This window comes from Leptonotus elevatus, chromosome 14, assembly GCF_054856555.1.
Source record: "Leptonotus elevatus isolate MCC_2025b chromosome 14, RoL_Lele_1.0, whole genome shotgun sequence".
Taxonomy (NCBI): Eukaryota; Metazoa; Chordata; class Actinopteri; order Syngnathiformes; family Syngnathidae; genus Leptonotus; species Leptonotus elevatus.
In genome coordinates, this window is record NC_141252.1 from 2811704 (window position 1) to 2833496 (window position 21793).

Sequence of the window (21793 nt, forward strand, 5' to 3'; positions counted from 1 at the left end):
ATAAAATAAAAAGTCGAATTTATGCCGAAATGTATTTGACAAAACCTGAGACCAGCGAAATATTTTCTTCTTCCTGGCGGACAGAAAATAATTAGGAAGCACTGCTTCAAAGTCAAATCAAGCTGATGTTGTGTTTTGAGATGCTCCCGTCTAAGTCGTATGGCGCGTGCATGTGTGTGTGTGTGTGTGTGTGTGTGCGTGCGTGTGTGTGTGTGTGCGTGTTGGTGGTCAAGGACAAATCCTCCAACTCTCGATGCCTTCATCATGGACAAAGCCCTGCTGGATTTCGAGGTGTCCATCGATGCGGACTGTAAGCTGCTGACGGTGGGCAAGCCCTTCGCCATTGAAGGTTGGCTTCAACACACTCTTAACACAAACTTTAAAACATTGCGTATGTCTTTTTTTTCTTCACTCAAATATTTGGTTTAAAAAATATATCATGTCTACAGAAAATAAAATGTTTCATAAAATAAAAATAAAAATTCATGATAAAAATAAAAATACATTGCTCTTTTTTTAAATTTCCCCAAATTATTTTAAAATATATTTCTTCCATTATCTTGGTTTATATCAATACGAGAACTGCGCAGGTGTGGGTGATGGTGTTAATTGAGTAGCGAATTGGCTGTTGAAAATCATAAAATTGGACCCCGGGTCTTAGAGATGAACTCGCGTGACGCTATCTAAGATAAGGTGGTCACAATACATTGGAGTACGTTCAAGTAAATTATTTTAATCTAATACGTTTTGATACCGAACCACTTTATGCTTTTTCAAAATAAGGTCTCTTCCACATTTTTTGATGAACACTTAGGCCCACGACGTTACCGTTACGTAATGTTATTAAGTAGTTATTTTTTTAAATGGTGCTTGGTGTAAAAAAAAAATAAAAATAGAAAATTACAACTACTGTCCTAGGAGATGAACCTTCAACAACGGAATGGCAAAAACGGGATACAGCGTATTTCAAGGGTGAGGTGGGGGCGAAGACTTATTATCCTATCCAATCAGTATATGTAACCATATGGAATTATAGCAGAGGATTTATCTCTGACTGGATAACATATAACACACCCCTTATACAATGTGGGTCACACACACACACACACACACACACACACAGTAAGTAATGTACCTGTACAGTAGCATGAGCTGCACATTATTCATCAACACGCACGTTGTTATAAGACCACAGGGTGTCTCTGTCATGCAACACACACTCTTGACACATGCGCACACACTCGCGGTGTGAGAGAGAGAGACGGTAGAAGGGATCAAATAGTATGTTATCGCCGAGAGTGGCAGCAGTGATTCAACCGCATGAACTTGCACTGCGGGCTAAACGTACGCAGGCGTGTTCTATTATTCATCAAGTCCAAAACATACACACACACACGAGTCACAAATGCACAAACATCCGTCATCAGTGCGCACAAAACAGATGACAAATGACCTTCTTTTTTTTTTCTTTTTTTTTTAGGGGTCATCCGCAAACATAGGTTGACGTAATTCAGGTTTATGTTATGTTCATGTTACTTTTGGAAGTAAAAGGAAAAGTTGTTGTGTGTGTCTCGTATTTAGAGTTCAGATGTCGTTGACATTTTCTTTATTATCATAAATAATTCAACGTTTTAGTTTTTTTTTTTTTTTGCAATGTTCTTTTACAGGGGAGGGGAGGGTGGCATGCAGAATTATGGTGATTTTTGGAGGGGCTGGGCAATTCGGGATGGTGTTGGCTTTTTTTTTAAATATATATTTTATTTATTATTATTTTTTTTTATAAAGTATTTTTGTACATTTGAAGCATTTGATTTTTAGCGTAATTTTTCAAAAAGTGGGCATTTAAATGCGGATTATTTATTTATTTATTTAAAAAAAGAAAAACTTTTTTTTAAACATTTTAGGGGAAAAATAGTTTTACTTTCTTTTTAATCAAATGTATATTCCTTTTAAAGTCCTTATTAGTGAAGGCAAATGCAATTTGTCTTGTAAATGCCGCAGAGAAGAGCTGTCAGCAAAACTATCAAATTTGAATGATGAAAAAAAATATATATATATATCTTTCTGTTCTTCTTTTCTTCTTAAAATAATCGCCTAAGTAAATTTTTTCAGGAAACACAAAAAAATTTACAATTTGCATCATGAGGAGATGATTTAGGCAACAAAAATGACTTAGGCAATTCATTTAACTCATTCACTCTCAGCCATTTTCACTGAAGCAACCCCTTTCGCTCCCGGCTGTTTTACTGACTGATTTTGCAAGGCGCACAGAATATTGTGTTCTATTGCTATATATATGCCATCTATATTTATATCTGTGTCCGTTGCAGCAATAAGCATTCGAATATAGCCAAGTTTAATCTTTATTCACAAATCAACAGTCGAACAGTGGGGGAAACAGCTTGTTGCAACATGGCCCTGGTTGAGCTCTTATACTCTGCTGCCACCTGCTGGCTGTTTTTGTAATAACTACCACTGCTTCATACATTCTGTTCAGCTCAGAGGCTGCATCAAAGCCTTCTGTATGCTATAGCATAATAAAACATAAACATTTTATGAATATGTCTTTGGGAGCATGGTAATATATTTTTTTTAAATAGAACGTATTTATACGTTTTGGGGAGCAAATGAGTTAAGATGGTGATGATATATGAAATGAGGCTTCAGAATGGTGTAAAAAAAAATCATGCCGTAACCTTTGCACTCAACCACTGTGGGTGTGTCCATTAAATACGCTGAAACCACGCCCCACTTAATTACAACCGTTTCCATGTTTACTTCCTGGTAGGCTGCTACGTAAGCACTTCCAAATATGGGCATTGCCTTTGACACTGAGCAAGTGCAGTGTGAAAAGGCCTTAAAGTTTGATTAAGGTGAGTGCAACATCCTCATATGATTAAATAGACAAACGAGAGCTACCACATCATTTCCATCAATCAAACCGTGGATTCGGAAAAACCTCGACTCCTGGCGTCCCTTAAGAGCCGCCCAGCGTTCCTCGCGAGCGCCACTCACCGGACGTCGGCTTGATTAACCGCTTAAAAAGGCAGACGAGGACGGGATGGGGACGGGACGGGAGGAAACGAACGAGGAGTACACAGTAAACAGGAGCGGGAGAACAATAAAGCGCAAACGCGGGGAAGGCGGCGGAGATAACGGGCCGCCTTTCATTTGGGTGATAAAAGAGGCGGCCAACGGAGTCGCCTAATCAAGACAAACCTTCACCCCGAGCGCGAGAAGGGAAAGCACAGAAGGTGAGGACACGGCCGGCATTAATGCAATGATTTGTGCTGCGGCAAGACGGCGGACGATCGCTCCTCGAGTCCCCCCCCGCAGAAAAGGTGCGAGGCGGAGACCACGCCGGCAACAGGCCCATTAATTATATTGCAACAAGCAGACGATCGTCTGCCTTTTTGTTGTTGTTTTTTGGGCGGGGGCACGTTTTCCGACAGATGCCGCTGTTGATCAGGCCGCTCGCGTCTCGTCTGCTGACGACTTTTAATGGGAAAAGTTGAATAAAACACAATTTAGCCTCTCAGTAACTTTGGAAACTTTGATTAAAGGACGAAAGGATCCGTGTTGGGCAGTAACTAATTACGAGTAACGCATTACTGTAATTGAGTTACTTTTGACAATAACATACTCTTAACACATGACTTTTTTAAATACAGTAACTTAGTTACAATTACAATGTGGTGCGTTAGTCAGTTGATAAATTATTGAATTTAACAATTCAAATGTGCGACACTCGTGAGGATCAAATCATGAATGGATGGCTGCTGTGCACTGTACTACTTCCTCTTTACAATGGATTGCCGCTGCCGTACCAACGAAGAAGACACATTGTGGGCGGGTATCGGATTCGGCAGTCATGGAGAGTCGAGGCGAGCGCAAAACAAGTTTTTCGACTCATTACTTTACTTACGTTGAGCATAAAGGAACGGTGTATGTTCTTTTTTTTTTTTAAATAACTAAAGCGTTACTTTTTATAGTAACACATTACTTTTTTGTTTAAGTAATCATCAGAGTATAATTGAGTTACTTTTAAAATGAAGTAACTGTAACTAGAGCACAACATTGTAAAGGATACATCAAAAGCATTATCCAAACTACGGCCCGGGGGCCATTTGCGGTTCACCATTCATTTTTCAGCGGCCCGCGGCATGTACTAAAAATTTGGACATCAATGATTATTTTAGGCAACTATACTGTCATGCTAACAAAATGGTAGTTATTTTTGTTCGGATTATGAGAGGATCATGGGGGGGGGGGGGGGGTCGACCCTGCAAAGGTTCCTTGTGCTCAAAATGGTTAAAAATCCATACTTTAGTTCGTAGGTCCAGGCCCTGCCAAAACACCTGGAAGCCGTGACATCAATCGGGCCATTTGACTTTGTTTGTTGCGTCCGCACTGTGTAAATAAATGAAATATGAACGTTTGAAATGTTATTGTCACGCTGGTTTGTGCCGCGAGGGAGTCGTCCATCAGACAAGAATGCCTGTCTGAAGATTCGCTCGGCACGTCTAAAGTTTTACTCGCTTGACTTTCATGCGAGCATCAAGAAAAATGGGATCCATTCATTCCTTTTCGATAGCGCTTATCCTCATTAGGGTTGCAGGTGAGGTGGCGCGAATCCCCGATGACTTTGGGGCGAGAGGCACGCTGGGCAGGTTGCCAGCCAATCGCAAGGGACAGAAGGACAAACAAACGTTTACTCACAATTATTTGGGGAAAACAAAATGGGGAAGTGTCGCTTTTTGGAACGAATGAATTAAAGCCATTTTAATTTATTTTCATTGGACCCCCAATATGCCAGCACCCCAACATGGCGAGAGGCCTTCTTTTTTTTTTTTTTTTTTTAATAGCTTAAATTTACCATGTTAAAACGTGAAATTGAACACGTTAAAACGTGACACACGGGGCCTGGACCGGCCGTTGCAGTTCTTTTTCATTATTATTTCCTACATTTGACCACAAGAGACTGGCCCGCAATTCAGAAGGACCAGCCCATGAATCCATTTGGGTCAGCTCGGAAAGGCGCGAGATCACCTGCAATCCCAACTCAGACAAATGCTTTCAAAATTGGAACGCGTAAGAACCAATAGACCGCTATGCTCTGCATTCCCAAAACAATTATGAGATCATCTAAGGAGATATGAAGAAGTATGGCGGGAAATGTTGTTCTGCATGTTGATGGCCGCAATACATCATCGCCACGCCCCGTTCGAAGATTAAAAAAAAAAGTCAAATGGATGGCGCTGTCGGTCGTCAGCGCCATCCATTTAAGTGCTTCCTGATGCTTTGGCGTCGTCGATAAGCTGTCGGCAACGTGAGGAGAAACACAACGTCGGTCCCGGTGGCCGTGCTTGTTTACGTACAGCCGTCTTTGCCAGACGTCGGCAGACACTTCATTAGGGACAACTGCACCATCTAATGAGATTCGTAACGCTGAGCTCACATCAAAACAATCTGCCTTGACGGGTATAATTACGCTCACTTTTGATTGACACTTTGTTGGACAAAGGCGCCGTGTTTGCAATCTTGTGTGGCTAATTATTGCGAAGCGTCTTAGAGCAGTGGTTCTCAACTGGTGGGTCGGGAGCCAGGAGTGCATCACGGAATAATTTTCGTGGACGTCTTGTAAAAAATTGTTTTTGCATCTATTGTAGTCAGATTTTTTTTTTTGGGGGGGGGGGGGGGGGGTACAGTAGAGTGGCATAACTAGCAATTTTAATATATTAGGAAAGGGACAAGAAATTTTACTTATGCTCTCGTGACTAGCTTACTCTGATTGGTGGCTTTGAGGGTGCATCCAATTTCTTTTAAACGGCATTTATAAATACAGGCTATATTTAAACACCCAAAAATTATTGTGCTCTACAGTGTTCTATTGACTCATTTACTCCCAGCCATTTTCACTGAAGCAATCCCATTCGCTCCCGGCTGTTTTACTGGATTTTGACTGATTTTGCAAGGCCCACAGAATATTGTGTGTTCTATTGCTATAAAAACTTGGACCCTACCAAAAGAAAGATTAGAGACTGTTTCCATTTTGCATTAGCATTAGAATATAGCTAGGTTTGATCCTTATTTACGAATCGGTTTAGAACTGTGGGTAAATGAGCTTTTTTCAACATGGCCCTGGATGATCTCTTTTGCTCTGCTGCCACCTGCTGGCCGTTTTTGTAATAACTACCATTTCTTCAACAGTTCTCTGCAGTTGAGAGGCTGCATCAAAGCCTTCTGTATTCTCTAGCATTAAAAAACAAACGTATAAATACGTCTTTGGGATACTTAAACATTTAAAATAGAACTTATTTATACATTTTTGGGAGCAAATGATTTAAACTGGGTCACAATGATAGAAAAATGCAGATCCCAGGGTCCCAACATTTGAGAACTACTCTAGTACTGACTATAAAAGGTCTACATAAAACCATTGTTATTATTAGTACAGTGGACCCACGCACCATTATTTATTTATTTGAAATCTATATTTTGGCAAGTCCCCCCTCCCCCCCTCCCAATCCATACCGCTCCTTACAGCGACCACCAAAACCCTGGTTTTCCCCACACCCTATCCTTCCTTTTCAGTTTTTTGGCATCCTCTGCCAAATCCTTGCATGCCGTCTTCAACTTTGGCCCGGTCATTCCCACGTTCCTCAAGAGGTGCTGGACGACGGCGGAAGCGCCATTGAACCTCTGCCATAATCACTTCTTAGGCAGAGAGGAACTCCACCGAATGATGTCCGGTCTCAGAAAGGTTGTTGCCATCTCTGGCAGGAACTCGAGCTGCAGGCCAAGTTTGCTCTTAGGTTCCAGGTTTTAGCAGTGATCTTTTTTTCCCTTGTTGGGCAACGTTCTTAAACCCTGCTCCTTGTCCAACCAAATGGACCCGATTTAGCAGGAGGGGATGGTCTTTGACGGCCTCAATCACGGCTGTGGGCCTCTCTGACTTCCGCAGGACTTGGTTGCGAGGCCGCTTTTACCAAACATCAGCCTAAGCTTGTTTCAGCGAGCTTTTTAATTCTCTGCACACAAGTAATGCGGGAAAAATTGGATATACAGAAACACTGACTATAAATTTCGACTTCAAAGACACAAGGGTTCGATTTCAGTCTATCCTGTTATGTAGAATTTCCCTGTGTGTTTTTTTTTTTTATTATTATTATTTTTTAAAGAGCTCAGTATTGTTCATTCGGAAATGTCATCATCATTGCTCTTTTATTTTTTATTTTTTTATTTTTTTTGTGTGTGTGTGTGGGTGAGTATGTGTACGTGCGTGCGTGCGTGCGTGCGTGTATTTGTTAGCTCACCAGAAAACCTATTAGAAAAAAAAACTCATACCGTTCACCTAAACCAAACACCAGGAGACCCGAGGGGACCAAAGAAAACCAAGGAAGGTGAAATCCAGCACCGACCAGACACCCCCCACCAGAACTCCTCCCCAGCCCAAGAAACATCCAGACCCCAACAAATCCAAAAAACATAAAATCAGGGAGGCCTCAAGAGACCTGTTCTTAAGAGAGGTGTTCTTAATAATTTGACACAGAGTCAAATTAATAATCCCAACAGTAAACATCTCATTACCAGTGGCAATCAAACCTGAGCACTATTATTTGATCATGCAAGTGTACCTAATGTTCTTTCCCGTTTGTGAGCCCGCTGAGAAGTTCTTATAGATTGGAAACCTTGAAGTGCGCGTGTCGCCGTAGGGGAGATTTGTGTGCCTTTTATAGTCCATAAGGAATGATAAGTGTCGGGCCTGCTTGCGTTCCATCATTTGTTCAATAAATGGGCACGCCGAGGCTGACGACGGTTACGGCGACGTATGTCTGCCGCGGCGATGCGGGAGGAGGAGGAGGAGGAGGAGACGGGATGAGACAAAGCGAGCGGGCGATAAGACGGCGCGGTGGGAAAAAAAAAGCAAAAGGGGGGAACGATGGCGATAAACGGCAGTAATTGCGGCAGAGGACGCTGCGCACTGTTGCTTTAAAAGAGGGTATCGCAACAAGCTGCCAGGAAAGTGTTGCGATCCGGCAGACGAGAGCAACTGAACACCTGCTAATTATTTCATATTTTAACTCTTGTAGCTCACGCATGTTGACGTCCGTGCCAGATGTCGACCTGGAAAGCGCCATTCATCACTGAACCGTCAGCGAAAGGTCGCCCAGCACTTGTTTGTATCTGGGAACGAGGGCGCTCTCCCGCCGTGCAGTCTTCACATAAAAAAACGAGCTGCGTACTGCTTGGTGCTAAACCAAGTCAATGCAAAGACTTTTGACGGGTTGAGACTTGGTCAAGATAGGAAGGCTTTAAAAGAACTGAGACCAGGTCAAGACCAAGACTTTAAGGAGAAGAGACCCCGAGTCATTAAGAAACTGACACCAAGTCCAGACGCGAGTCGAGATGAAGTCAAGACCAACACTTTAAATAGACAAAAATAAAGTCAAGACTAACGCTTAAAGGAAACAAGACCAAGAAATATGAGAGTCCACTACCACAACTTTAACGAAGAAGTTCTGAATTGGACTCTGGAGCCAAAGACAAAACTTTGAGGGGATGAGAGCGTCAGCAAAGGGGCTTTAAGGAACCAAGACTTTGATGGGTTAAGACCAAGTCAGGACTTGGAACATGGGCGGGTCAAGACTACAACAGAGATAAGCTGATACCAGAAGGGGGAAGAGCATTGCAGGTTCAAGAGAGCCGAGACTATGACCAAGCAGATTAGGGCCAAATCAAGACTAAAACCCGATGAGGGTTCATATGATGCTTTTTTTTTTTTTTTTAAGAATAGAACGTCGTCAGAGAACAACTATAATGGTGTGAAAACAAGAAATTGGTGGCAGTGCTTCTTGCCACTTGAATATTGCAGCGTCTTGTATTCACCCAGCATGATGACAGAAAAGGCCACCATGTTACACTGTGACCTACTGTGTGTGTGTGTGTGTGGGTGTGGGTGCGTGTGTGTGTCGGTGCACGTGTCTGTGTGCCCACTGCACTTGGCTGCAAAGTGCTTGATTTGGATTCTAGCTGAAGCCTCGCGAGCCAATAAATCTTATTTCAGAGAGCATCTGCCCTTTCGCTAATTGAGGCCGACCGACCGACTGGTTTTGTTTCACGGGAACTAACACGGCAGGCCTCAGCTGCTTTCGACATGACTTCCTCGCTGCCACTCGCTGCGAGGAAGAAAGGGCCAAAGTGCATCTCTGGCCACACGCGCGCACAATCGACCTCCACCAAGGCTGAGCAATTCTCTCGTACTGTTTAGTGTATAAGTCTTAGGTCACCGTGACATTATTTGGTTTTATCAAAAGCTATAAGGAGCATACAGGCCAAAAATTAGAACGTCCTTCACCAAGGTCGAACTTTTGAAAGCAGTGGAACGTTTTGTGGCATGGCAAGACCAGGTCTAGACGAAGACTTTAAAGGAGTCAAGACCAGGTCTAGACGAAGACTTTAAAGGAGTCAAGACCAGGTCTAGACGAAGACTTTAAAGGAGTCAAGACCAGGTCGAGACGAAGACTTTAAAGGAGTCAAGACCAGGTCGAGACGAAGACTTTAAAGGAGTCAAGACCAGGTCTAGACGAAGACTTTAAAGGAGTCAAGACCAGGTCTAGACGAAGACTTTAAAGGAGTCAAGACCAGGTCTAGACGAAGACTTTAAAGGAGTCAAGACCAGGTCTAGACGAAGACTTTAAAGGAGTCAAGACCAGGTCTAGACGAAGACTTTAAAGGAGTCAAGACCAGGTCTAGACGAAGACTTTAAAGGAGTCAAGACCAGGTCTAGACGAAGACTTTAAAGGAGTCAAGACCAGGTCTAGACGAAGACTTTAAAGGAGTCAAGACCAGGTCTAGACGAAGACTTTAAAGGAGTCAAGACCAGGTCTAGACGAAGACTTTAAAGGAGTCAAGACCAGGTCTAGACGAAGACTTTAAAGGAGTCAAGACCAGGTCTAGACGAAGACTTCAAAGGAGTCAAGACCAGGTCTAGACGAAGACTTTAAAGGAGTCAAGACCAGGTCTAGACGAAGACTTTAAAGGAGTCAAGACCAGGTCTAGACGAAGACTTCAAAGGAGTCAAGACCAGGTCTAGACGAAGACTTCAAAGGAGTCAAGACCAGGTCTAGACGAAGACTTTAAAGGAGTCAAGACCAGGTCTAGACGAAGACTTCAAAGGAGTCAAGACCAGGTCTAGACGAAGACTTTAAAGGAGTCAAGACCAGGTCTAGACGAAGACTTTAAAGGAGTCAAGACCAGGTCTAGACGAAGACTTTAAAGGAGTCAAGACAAGGTCAAAACCGAAATTTCCAAGACCAAGGCAAGATCAATTTTTTGAGGGCTTGAGCCAGACTCGAGACTGAAGACTTAATGAGGCAAGACCAAGACTTTAAGGGGGTGAAACTGAGTCAAGAGCAAGCCTGTAGGGGTTTAGACTTTTGGTAAGGATTGATACTTTAAGGAGCTGACACAAAATCAAACTCAAAACCTTGGGAAGTCAAGAAGACCAAGGCATTTAGGGGCTGAGACAAAGTCAAAAACAGACTTTGAGTTGGGACCAAGTCCAGACCAAGGCTTTGAAGGGCTAAGATAGTCCAGGCAGACTTTAGAGAGTTGCTAACCAATCAAGGCCAAATATTCGAGGCGTTGATACTGAGTGAAGTCCAGTTTGCGAGATTTAGACCAATTTGAGACTAAGACCAAAGCAGGTTGAGACCAAGTCAAGTGAAGATAAACACTTAAGGGGTTGAAAGTTGAAACTGACTTAAATTTAGACTTTAAGGACGAGACACCAAGTCAAGGCCAACATTTTGAGGGTTTCAAAATAACTCAAATCCAAGACTTTAAGAGGTTGAGACTGAACCAATGCTTACAGCAAGGCAGGTTGAGACGAAGTCTAGGCCGAGACAAAAACTTTGGGGGGGGGGGGGGGGTTAAGACCGAGTAAAGATGAATAATTTAATGAGTTCGATGCTAAGTCAAGAGCAAGAATTTATGGGTCTCAGACAAAGTAAAAACGAAGACTTGACCAAGACTGAGACAAAATCTATACGTCACATTAGTTTTTTTTGTTTTTTTGCTTGATCCATAATTAGCAGACCACTTCGCTTTTCATGGCAGACTATCAAGTCACTTCTCACCTCGAATTCCTCAAACCATGTGTCAGGCCTCTATAAAAATGTCTTGCAAGTTTCCTTCCACCCCAGTTAGCAAACTTGCTTGCCGTCCGTCTCTTCCAGGCTACGGCATCGGCCTGCCGCAAGGCTCGCCTCTCACCCGCAACGTGTCCGAGTTTGTGAGCCGCTACAAGTCGGACGGCTTCATGGACATGCTGCACGACAAGTGGTACAAGGTGGTGCCCTGCGGGAAGCGCGTCTTCGCCGTGACCGAGGTAAGTGGACAAGATGGCGGCGCGCTGGGGGTGCTGGGGGTGGCGGTGGACTTCAGCCGCCGTCTCCCTGCACTGCGTTCAAAGGCGACACTTTTAGAAATAATGCTCCCTTCGGGACGAGCCCTGCCAGCTGACTGTCACACACACGCACACGCACACACACACGCACGCACACACACACACACATGCCTGAACAACAAACACAATGATGGGGTCAAACAGTTCTGCTACATTTAGTTCCATGTTCAGTCTGTTTTTGGTGCACCATTTAAAGGCAATAGAGTTTTGCATTTTTATTTATTTGTAGTAATATTTATTTTATTTGAATAACTAATATTTTGTTGTCTTATGAATCATAGATATTTTGGTTTTTATTTATTTGTATTGAATATTTTTTTAATTGAGAATAAATCTAAATAATTTATGTTCTTATTTATTATATATTGTTGATACGGTTTAGTTTTGTTTGTTTTTTCTTTTATGTGTTCAGCATTGATGGTGGACTTTTTGTGGATTTGTTTTATTTTTTCCCCGTGGCAATTATAAGGAGCATCAATTATTTGTAGACTTTTGCCTCTTCAGTGCTTGGCTTTGGCCTTGTTCAATTTATTTCTTTGTATTATTATTAAATCACTGCAAACTTGCAACCTTTTCCGTCGCACTGCCATCTGCTGTATGTGGTGGGGAACTGTGAAACTTTGAAAGTTTATATTGATAACTTTACGATAGTAGTTTACATATATTTCTAGATATTGTTTATATTTATATTTTTATCCATTTGACTATTAGCGTATTGTATCATTCACATCGATTCTTACAACTTATTATTGGCAGTATAAATATAATCACAAAGGATGAGAAACACCAGAGCCGCGACACCCGCCTGCTGGATCTGCTGAGGTACTGCACTTAACTTTGAAAGCTGAACCTTGAACAACAACTGCTCTCTCCTTCCTATGGGGGGGGGGGGGGGGGGCGAAGGTTTTTGTTTTCGCTAATTTGGGAACAATTTGGGATTTAGTGCCACGTTGCCCTCTCGATGGACAAAACGTTAAGCACCTGGCTGACAAAAGCGCAGAGTCAGCAAGCGGCTAATTGCACCGCCAGCATCACGAGGCCTGGCACATATTATTATTATTATTAGCTCGGTGACGGGAACCTGATGAGAGTACTTTAGAAGATGCTGCCTCCCTCCACCGACCCATAAAGATGCCACGGAAGGCAGGCAGGTGTTTGTGTTTGTGTTCGTGCGTGTGCGTGTGTTTTGGAACTGGTTGAGACGAAGTCGGGTATTCTGTTGAGACTAAGAGCAGTTGAGAGTAAAACCAAGTTAGGTCAAGACTAAGGCCCAATCCCAATAGGGTGAAGAGGAAGTCATGGGATTGGGCCCGAAGACTGAAGTTCAAACGGGGTCCAGACTAAGAACAAGTCGAGTCGTGACTGAGACCAAAGTGCAAGACAGCTTGAGACTTTTTTTTAAGGTAGTTTATTAAGGAGTGTCCGTATCAAATTCAGACTAAGGTCCAGTTGTGTTGGGATCAAGTTGAGATTCAGATCAAGACGGGACGAGAGAAACGAGGCTAGGATAACGTCGGCCTGTCCATGGCGTGTCAAAACCGAATCCAGGCTAAGACCAAGGAGGGGTTGAGATTTGGGTCAAGGTGTTGGTCAAGCACCAGAAAAAAATCTTAAAACCAAAGTAAAGTGAAACCAAGTTGAGTGTAAGACCAAGACATTTTAAGACAGAGTTAAGTCAAGAGTTTGTGAGAGAAAAACGGGTCCAGACCGCATTAATATGATTTGAGGGTAAGATAACAGTATGCAGCTTGAGAACGAGTCAGGAGACGAAGCCTGTTAAGACCTGAGAGCTAATCGAGTCTCAGACTGTACCAGAGTGAAGAGTCAAGGCTAAGAACTGGGCCACTTGAGACCCCGAGGTGTGTCGAGACCAAATTCAGGATGGTTGAGATCAGGTCACGCCTTGGATCACAGCCTGTCAAGACCAAAACAAGACTAAGATGGAGGCAGGTTGAGACCAAGTCATTTCAAAGACCGAAGCGGGTTAAGGTTGAGTCGAAATGAAAACCAAGAACGGTCAAAACCCAGTGGCGACTAAGATGCGTCAAGACTAAGACCACAACAGGTCGAGTCATGTACCTAAGGTTGAACCTTAAGTCGAGAACAACAACCAAGGCAGGTCAAGACCAAGTCGAGACTGAGACTAAAGCAAGTCAAGACCAAGGAGAGTTAAGACCTAGTTGAGACTAAAGACTGGAACGGGTCAGGACTAGGAAAAGGCATTTTGAATGCGTTCCTGCTGACTGCTTCCTTTTGTTCCCCCTCAGCTGTCATTTGTGCTCATTCATGCACTTAGCTTCTACTTATGTGAATCCCCTATCAACCCCCCCCCCCCTCCCACACCCCCAACCTTCCCTCCAGACGCTCCAGATGGGCATCCAGCACTTCTCGGGCCTGTTTGTGTTGCTGTGCATGGGGGTGGGTGGCGCCTTGCTGACCTTGGCGGGCGAGCACACCTTCTACCACCTGGTCATCCCGCGACTCCGCCGCAGACACACGCTGCAGTACTGGCTACACACCAGCCAGGTGAGTACACACACACTCACACAAACACACACACACACACACACACACACACACACACACATATCAAGCACACTTATTTCAGTGCATCAGCCTCTGCAGTTATTCTTTAAGGTACCATGCGCCCTCTACTGTCATGAACCTGTCAGTGCAGGTAACATTTTCTCAATGTAATAATTAGCTCGACATGGTCGTATTGCATGTCTTAACGTTTTTAATCAGATATCAAATATGTAGTTCGCTCATTGTTATTTTCTTGAATTTAAATATGAAGATGTTTAAAATTGAATTGACCATTTACAGGGTTTCTCCCATTGTTTGGCGACAGGGACCAAACCCTGCGGAGAAGAGTGAAAACCCTGATTAATTAATTGAGAGTCCCCAAAAAAGATTGATAATGTAATAATACAAATGTTGTACTCTTTGTTCAATCGTGATGTAGCATTGCTACTAAACTGTTTTAATAACGTTGCAATAACAATCTAGTATATTGATGTTAGCTCAGTATAAGCTTCCAATACGTTAAGTATGGAGCTGATAAAAAGTAATTTACAGTCTTATGCTCATCCGACTCACTTGTTATGCCTAAAAAGTTGTAATAACAATGTAATAACTGTGTAACGCAATAATAATTATGCTTTTTTATCATTACATATAAACGTATTTAAAATAATAATGATAAAATAACATTTGATAATCATTTACAGAATTCTCAGAGAAGTAGAATAAATATTTTGACACGAAAGACTTGTGTATCGTATCCAAGTATCGCACCCATGCAAACTACTACGTCACAGTGCTTTTGTGTCTGATGTAGTTATATTGTGTCGGACTACCTCATATTGTGTTGTTTTATTTTTTTTATTTAAGTCCAGGCTTTTAATGCAGATCTTTTGGCTTTTATTGAGAAAATGATCCACAGTGATGGTGTGCAACAAAAAGTCAACAAAATTGAGGTTATAAAAGTCACGCATGCCCTGACATTAAATGAGAAGCCTTTGGCAGTAGGTTTGAGTTATTATTATAAATTTAGCAGTGACAAGAACATCAAGGCTTCTTGCTTTCACTCAACCAAACCCCCTCCCACCCCTGCAAAAAAAAGAAAAAGAAAAAAAGGGGCAACCCCTCAGGGCGACCTGCAGCATCCATCCCATAATCAGCTCCCATATCAAAGCAGCACATCTGATGTCTCGAGTGAAATGCTCCCGTTGCTGTTCCTTGCATGGGCATCGTCGAGAAAAGGTTTCAAGCTGCTGCAACGCGTTGAAACTCGAATTATCTCGCCGGATAATTTGATTAAAACGTAAAGCGGGTTTTATGAGTCGTCACATTTAAGGCTGTGTGACGAGAATAATGGCTCGCCATAATTCATGGATTCATCTCTTGATTCATCTCGGAGCTGATGAAGTGATCAGTCTCCTATTGTTAAGCCACTTAAGTTTTGAGGGTTTTTCCGCTCTGCAAAAAAACTCGATACCAGCCATGTATCAAAAAGCGCCATTGGCGAGCAGTCGAGTAAATACTCGGAACATTCAGGCCGCAACTTGGTCACAATGTGACATTTGTTAGGCGTGTTGATCGTGAGTAGACCCACAAAAAAAGTCAGGCCCAAAAAGACACAGCAAAGTCGGCCATTTTGGTTTGGAGGGGCCATTTTGAATTTGAGCCGTCCTTGGCCAACTGTTTGCAAATCTGAAGCACGTATACTCGCCAAATGGCTGCCGCAAAGATTTTGAGATTTTGTCCTAATGTGTTTGCGTGCGTGGCTTGGCAGTCGCCATAAATCAACAAATCAGTCAGATCCGCAAGGTCAGACCAGCTTTAATATTGTCGTCTGTTGTTGTTGTTGTTGTTGTTTTTTTTATATCATGTTCCAGAAAATTCACCGAGCTCTCCACACGGCGTATGAGGACGAAGGCAAGGAGCTGACGGGTCTTGAACAAAAGTAAGAAGCTTTTGTGTATTGTTGACCTCGCTCGAAAACATCTCAACCTCATTAATGGATTGTTGAATAACATTAATACTTCTTACCTCTCACTATGACGCAAAGTTGTGGAAATGAAATTCCTCAACTCACTTCAACATAGTTCCTTGCCATCGAGATGGCACAAGAATGGTGGCTAAGCGCTGCTTTTAAATGATGCGCCTCAACTTCCCGGGCTCCAAGTTGCAAAGTCATACTTCATTGTGTGCCTTTTCACACTGCACTTAGTTTTCTGGGTTGGTCAATTGCTGTCAGCACTCCACCAATCCCTTTCCTATTGGATGGCAGAGATGAGAAGTAACAAATTACAAATACTTTGTTACTTTACTTGAGTAGTTTTTTCAGTACTTTGTACTTTACTGAGAATAAATTTTTTAGACTACTTTTTATTTTTATTTGTTACATTTTTAAATGAGCATCTGTACTTTTTACTTGATACATTTTCAAAACAAGGTCGTTACTTGGAAGAAAAAGCAGCCGTCAATGTATCCTGGCTCCACCAATCATACGAAGCGTTACACACGGTCCGCTACATCCCCTCTAGTGATTGGCTTTACCACGCTCGATCACACGTGCAATTGGTTAGATTAGAACAACCCATAAATATGAGGGAAATGCGCAGCGCCACAACTCCATGAGCTAATATCTGCGTCGGGGAGGAGATCCTGCCCCAAGTGGGAGGAGTTAGAGTATCTTGATGGAGGAGATCGACAGGCGGATCGGTGCAGCGTCTGCCGTATTGGTCTGTGGTGGTGAAGGAGGAGCTGAGCCAAGAAGCTCGCGATTTACCGGTCGATCTACGTTCCTACCCTCACCCATGGTCACGAGCTGTGGGTCGGGACCGAAAGAACAAGTTCCCGGATAAAAGCGGCCGAAATGAGTTTCCTCCTTAGGGTGTCCGGGCTCTCCCTTAGAGACAGGGTGAGAAGCTCGGTCATCCGGTAGGGACCCGAGTCGCTGCTCCTCCGCGTGGAGAGGAGCCATTTGAGGTGGCTCGGGCATCTGGTTCGGATGCCTCCTGGACGTCTCCCGGGAAAAGTGTTCCAAGCATGTCCCACCGGCAGGAGGCCCCAGGTACGACCCAGAACATGCTGGAGAGACTATGCCGGAGCAGCTGGTTGAAGTGGCTGGGGACAGGGAAGTCTGGGCTTCCCTCCTAAAGCTGCTGCCCCCGCGACCCGACCCCGGATAAGCAGTAGTAAATGGATGGATGGATAGCTAATATCTTTCAAATTGACGTAGGAGGAACAAGCGGTAAAAATATTTTCAAGTACATTTCAGAGCCTGAGTGAGTACCTTTACTTTTACCAAAGTTGTTTTTTTACACAAGTAATTGTAATTTTACTCAAGTAGAGAATGTTAGTAGTTTTCCATATCCGTTGGATGGTCCTTCACGACGACACCACAGCGCCGCTCTAAAACGGCGCATATCCACCTGCCGTCCTTGCATGTCAACAGGTGCTAAGTGCAGTGTGAAAAGGTTGGCTTTTTGTGAGTTTTTTTTCCCATACAAATAACAGCTGTGAAATACCCAAACAATGCCAAGTCGCTAATATGCAGTGGTTCACTGTGCTGATGTCCCGCCTAATATCCAACTTGTGCTCCTCCTGTCGTCCACCAGCGCCTCCTCTTGCATCTCGGAGAACTGCAGCCTGCACAGGAAGCAGCATCAGCAGCCTCCCCCGCCGTCTCCCCCCAAATCCCTCCCGGCCTCCAGCTCGGCGGCGGACAGCGGCAGCTCCTCGTCGCCGTCCCACGAGCCCAAGGAGAAGCGGGTGCACTTCGACCTGGACACCCTCCACAGCTACCGTCTGCGAACCCACACCGCCTCAGTGCGCGGACGTCCCGGCATGGTGGGCCGACCCGGGCTGGGACTCGGTGGCTTTGGGTTCCCCAGCCTGGGGAATTTGGGCCTCCAAGCCAACGGAGGTCCTGCCTCGGCGCTGGCGTCAACGGGTTTGGTACTCTCTCCTCTTGGGGGAAGGGGCGTCCAGACCGGACTCTGGGAAGGGGAGCTTCGGGAGCTCCAGGAAAAGATCGAGATCTTCCGGAACCAGCTGAGGGAGGCCCTGGCGAGGAGGGCGGAGATCCAGACCAGCCTGGAGCGGGAGCGCAGTGGGGCGGTGCGCCGGGACACCAGCCTGGAGCGGGAGCGGGACCGGCCGCGGGTCCAAACTATCAGCACAGACAAGAGCAGCGCCGCTCAGCCCGACAGAACCGGCCAGACTCTCAACAACCAGCCTCAGCAGGCCGTTCCCGGGAACCGCACGCTCGGGAGAAGCGGCCCGCTGAACACAATCAATACTCTGGACCGAGGGCGAGCCCCGCAACTCCGCTCGGTTCCCACCCCGACAGAGGACCGCACCGACCAGTCGCGCGCCGCTTCTTCCGCCAGTTTGGATCGGAGTCGGCTCGGCCAGCCCGGCGTCGTCTATTCGGCTCGGAACACTCTGAGCCTGGACCGGCAGAAGGCCAGCCTGACGCGCATTCTCAGCACTTTGGAGAGGACAAGAGCCAGCCAATCAGACGCAGGGGGGGGCGGGACTTGATTTGATTTGAGGGGATCTGATTGGAGCGTATAGCCGCTGGAAGTCGGGCATTATCAATTATTACAGAACCATCTTGAAAATTCTTAACAGTAGACTCGTTTCTACATTTAAGTGCAAAAATCTAGGATAATACACCCAAAATTTTCATTGGCTTCAAGTTGTTTGGTGAACACAGATGACAATCGTTTGTATTAATTTCATTTAATTTATTATATTTTATTTACTCTATACTTTAAGTTCTAACAGTGTGATTTAACATTACATTCTTATTTTTCTTCCTATAATTTTAATTATTAAAAAATTGTAATGCTCTTATATTATTAAGTTAATGATGCTTTTGTGCACCACGTTTGTATTTATTATACTCATTTATCCAAATTTACCTTTTACAGATAGGAATGTATAAAAAATAAAATCAATCAAATCAATCGAATTGTGCTGAAATTTTCCTCAGAATTACTAAAAGTATTTTTCAACATATGCTATTTTTTTCAAGAATTAATTTCTTTCACTCATTCTGGGTGATTATTTTTATTTTATTAAATTATTATTTTATTGTGTGTTTTTTTACATGACTTTCATCGGGTGGTAGATGAATTTGAATGGACCCAAAAAATTATATTAATAAATCTTCAATTATATTCAATGATGAAGTAAAAAGCTAGACATTTTACAATTAACTAAATTAATTACATAAATTATACAATGAAATACAATGGATGAATGTTGTACAATTTTTATTTTTGATTTATTCTAAATATATAGTATAATATAATATAGTACCTGAATGCCACATATGCCCACACCGCCTTTCTGATTCCCAGATAATTTTTTTCCATAATATTTCGGTGCTGTCTAAACTAAAGTAATACAGTATTGTCATTCAATTCTGCATTTGACCACTAGAAGGCGCTCTCGCCCTTCTTCCCGCAGCTATGGACGCCTTGCAAAGTGACTGAGGACATTTGTGAAGCAATCTATTTTTCAAAAAGGGTGTGGGGGGGGGGGGGGGGACAAAAGATTGAGTCCTTGAAGGCCTTTGTGGATTCCTTCGGTCCATTTCCAGCTGATCATGTGCAATACTACGACTGCACAATGTTTGGATCCCAGAACATCGCTCCAAGGCTTTGAAAGAAAAACAATGCAGCTCATAACTGACGAGATGGAGAACATATTTTACATTCAACGACAAAAGCCCGCCGAACTAAAAACCTTGACGCAAAATACTTTTCATCCATCAAATTATAGACAAATTGTAACCGCATTTATGGAGATTTTATGATATGGATTATTCCATGTTTTGAAATAAACATTTCTATACATACAAAAGGTGCGTTATATATATATATATCACTTTTAATCATTCAATGTTGTTTATGAAGTGTGTGTTCAGGTGATTCGCGGCAGTGCGAGGACAAAAGGTTAGTTAACAGTCGTCTCATGGAGACATGCGGGTGTGGGGGACCATAAATCAGGTGACCCATAATTTGTGTGAATCTGTTGTCAGGTATTCATCATTTTAGTGAGTACACATTTTTTACTTGCAGTACATGTCGCATCATCGGGACCTTTTCCAGCGTGGAGACCACAAATCAGGGCGTGCCCATAATGTCCATTTGAGAGCGATTCTGCAAGGTACGTGCATGCGCTCGTATTGGTTGCCACGTTGAGACAAAAAAGTGTGTTTGCAGGTCGTCCTTAGTATGAATGCAAGAGTTCATGCGTTTCGGGGTTTATGTCTACGCAGTCATGTCAAAGGGACGTATTGTTGGTTGGGGACCGCAAATCAGGTGAATGTAGGTGCAATTCCAAAGGTGGGAGTTTTCTTGTATTGATCACTTGGCGAGGACAGAAGTTTGTTTTCGCAGACGCCTCATTGGGACCTATTTTGATTTGGAGACCATAAATCATCCGTCGGACTTCCCTCTCCCCAGCCACTTCAGCCAGCTCCTCCGACGGGATCCCAAGGCGCGTTCCCAGGCCAGCCGAGAGACATAGTCTCCCCAGCGTGTCCTGGGTCGTCCCCGGGACCTCCCCGCCGGTGGGACATGCCCGGAACACCTCTCCGGGGAGGCGTCCAGGAGGCATCCGAACCAGATGCCCGAGCCACCTCAACTGGTTCCTCTTCAACGCGGAGGAGTCCCTCCCGGATGACCGAGCTTCTCAGCCTATCTCTAAGGGAGAGCCCGGCCGGACACCCTGCGGAGGAAACGCATATCATGAGGTTGTAATGACAGCTTTTTACCACCGAGTGTCGCCCGAGCAATGTGTGTCTTTTTAACGTGCTGGTGCGTCAGGAAAGAGAGAGAGGGCCAGCGCGCGTGTGATTTTAGTGCCCCGTTCTGCATTGAAAGTGCAGATGATTATTCGCTGATACGGCCGATCAGTCACCGGCTCGTGCTGTGTTGCGCTCGTCCTCACGTGACGTTCGCACGCGTGCTGGGCGGCCCCGCGCAAGGTGGAAATCAATCACAAGGCAAATCGCACAATTGTGCGAATGTGTTTTCACGGCCGTTTTGATTAACGTGTCAGCTGCACTGATGTGCGCTGTCGGGGCGACATTTACAATGTGTGTGTTGTGCAGAACCTCAAATGTTTGATTGGGTCTTATTGTGTGGGGACGACAAATCAGGCATTACCTGTCGTGTAAATACTGGAGTGATTCTGGATGCGTTTGGGTGTGTTTCGGAATCCGCTTGATGGGGACGGATTCATTTTGACTTTAGATTAGGCACCAGATGAGATCAATTCAGGAACTTTTATTTGAAGATATTGTGTAGCCTCTGTGTTTTTTCTGTTACACGCTCTTTGTGGGGACAAACACGAGTTGATGCAGTGGTTCGTGGTACGGGGGCCACAAATCAGGCTTGCGATATTATGAATACAGTAGCTCGCAGGGGTGGGAATCTTTAAAATGTCTCACGATTCGACTCCGATTTTTGGGTCTGCGGTTCGATTCCGAATCGATTGAGAACGATTTTTGATTTGATTGACAATGATTTTTGCTTCAATCTTTCGATGTGCAAGGAATTGTAATGATCTACTCCAGTCTGACTCGCTAATGCTAATTAGCGCGCTACTCACGGCACTTTTATCACTCAAAAGAACGGCTCCATGCTGGAAAAAAACATTTGAATAACTTGATCGTGACTTTTCCCTTCTACTCTCTAATGTGGCTACAACTTAACATTAGAACGCGTGGAACCACACTGCCCCTCAGTGGCCGAACCGGGTAGAGCATGAACAGCGCTCCCAATAAAGGCACAC

General features: G+C 44.0%; 1 protein-coding gene across 4 annotated transcripts in view; it reads left to right on the forward strand.

Moving 5' to 3' along the window:
- The window catches only part of grin3ba (glutamate receptor, ionotropic, N-methyl-D-aspartate 3Ba), a 152107-nt gene extending 132600 nt beyond the window's left edge, over nt 1–19507 (forward strand). For all 4 annotated transcript variants that reach the window (XM_086095528.1, XM_086095529.1, XM_086095530.1 and 1 more), the window contains 5 exons: nt 234–349; nt 11241–11392; nt 13832–13996; nt 15871–15938; nt 17599–19507. In XM_086095528.1, coding sequence (XP_085951654.1) covers nt 234–349; nt 11241–11392; nt 13832–13996; nt 15871–15938; nt 17599–18526 — 1429 coding nt within the window. In that variant the 3' untranslated portion in view covers nt 18527–19507. The remainder of the gene's footprint in view (nt 1–233; nt 350–11240; nt 11393–13831; nt 13997–15870; nt 15939–17598) is intronic.
- Nucleotides 19508–21793: the final 2286 nt, after the last annotated feature.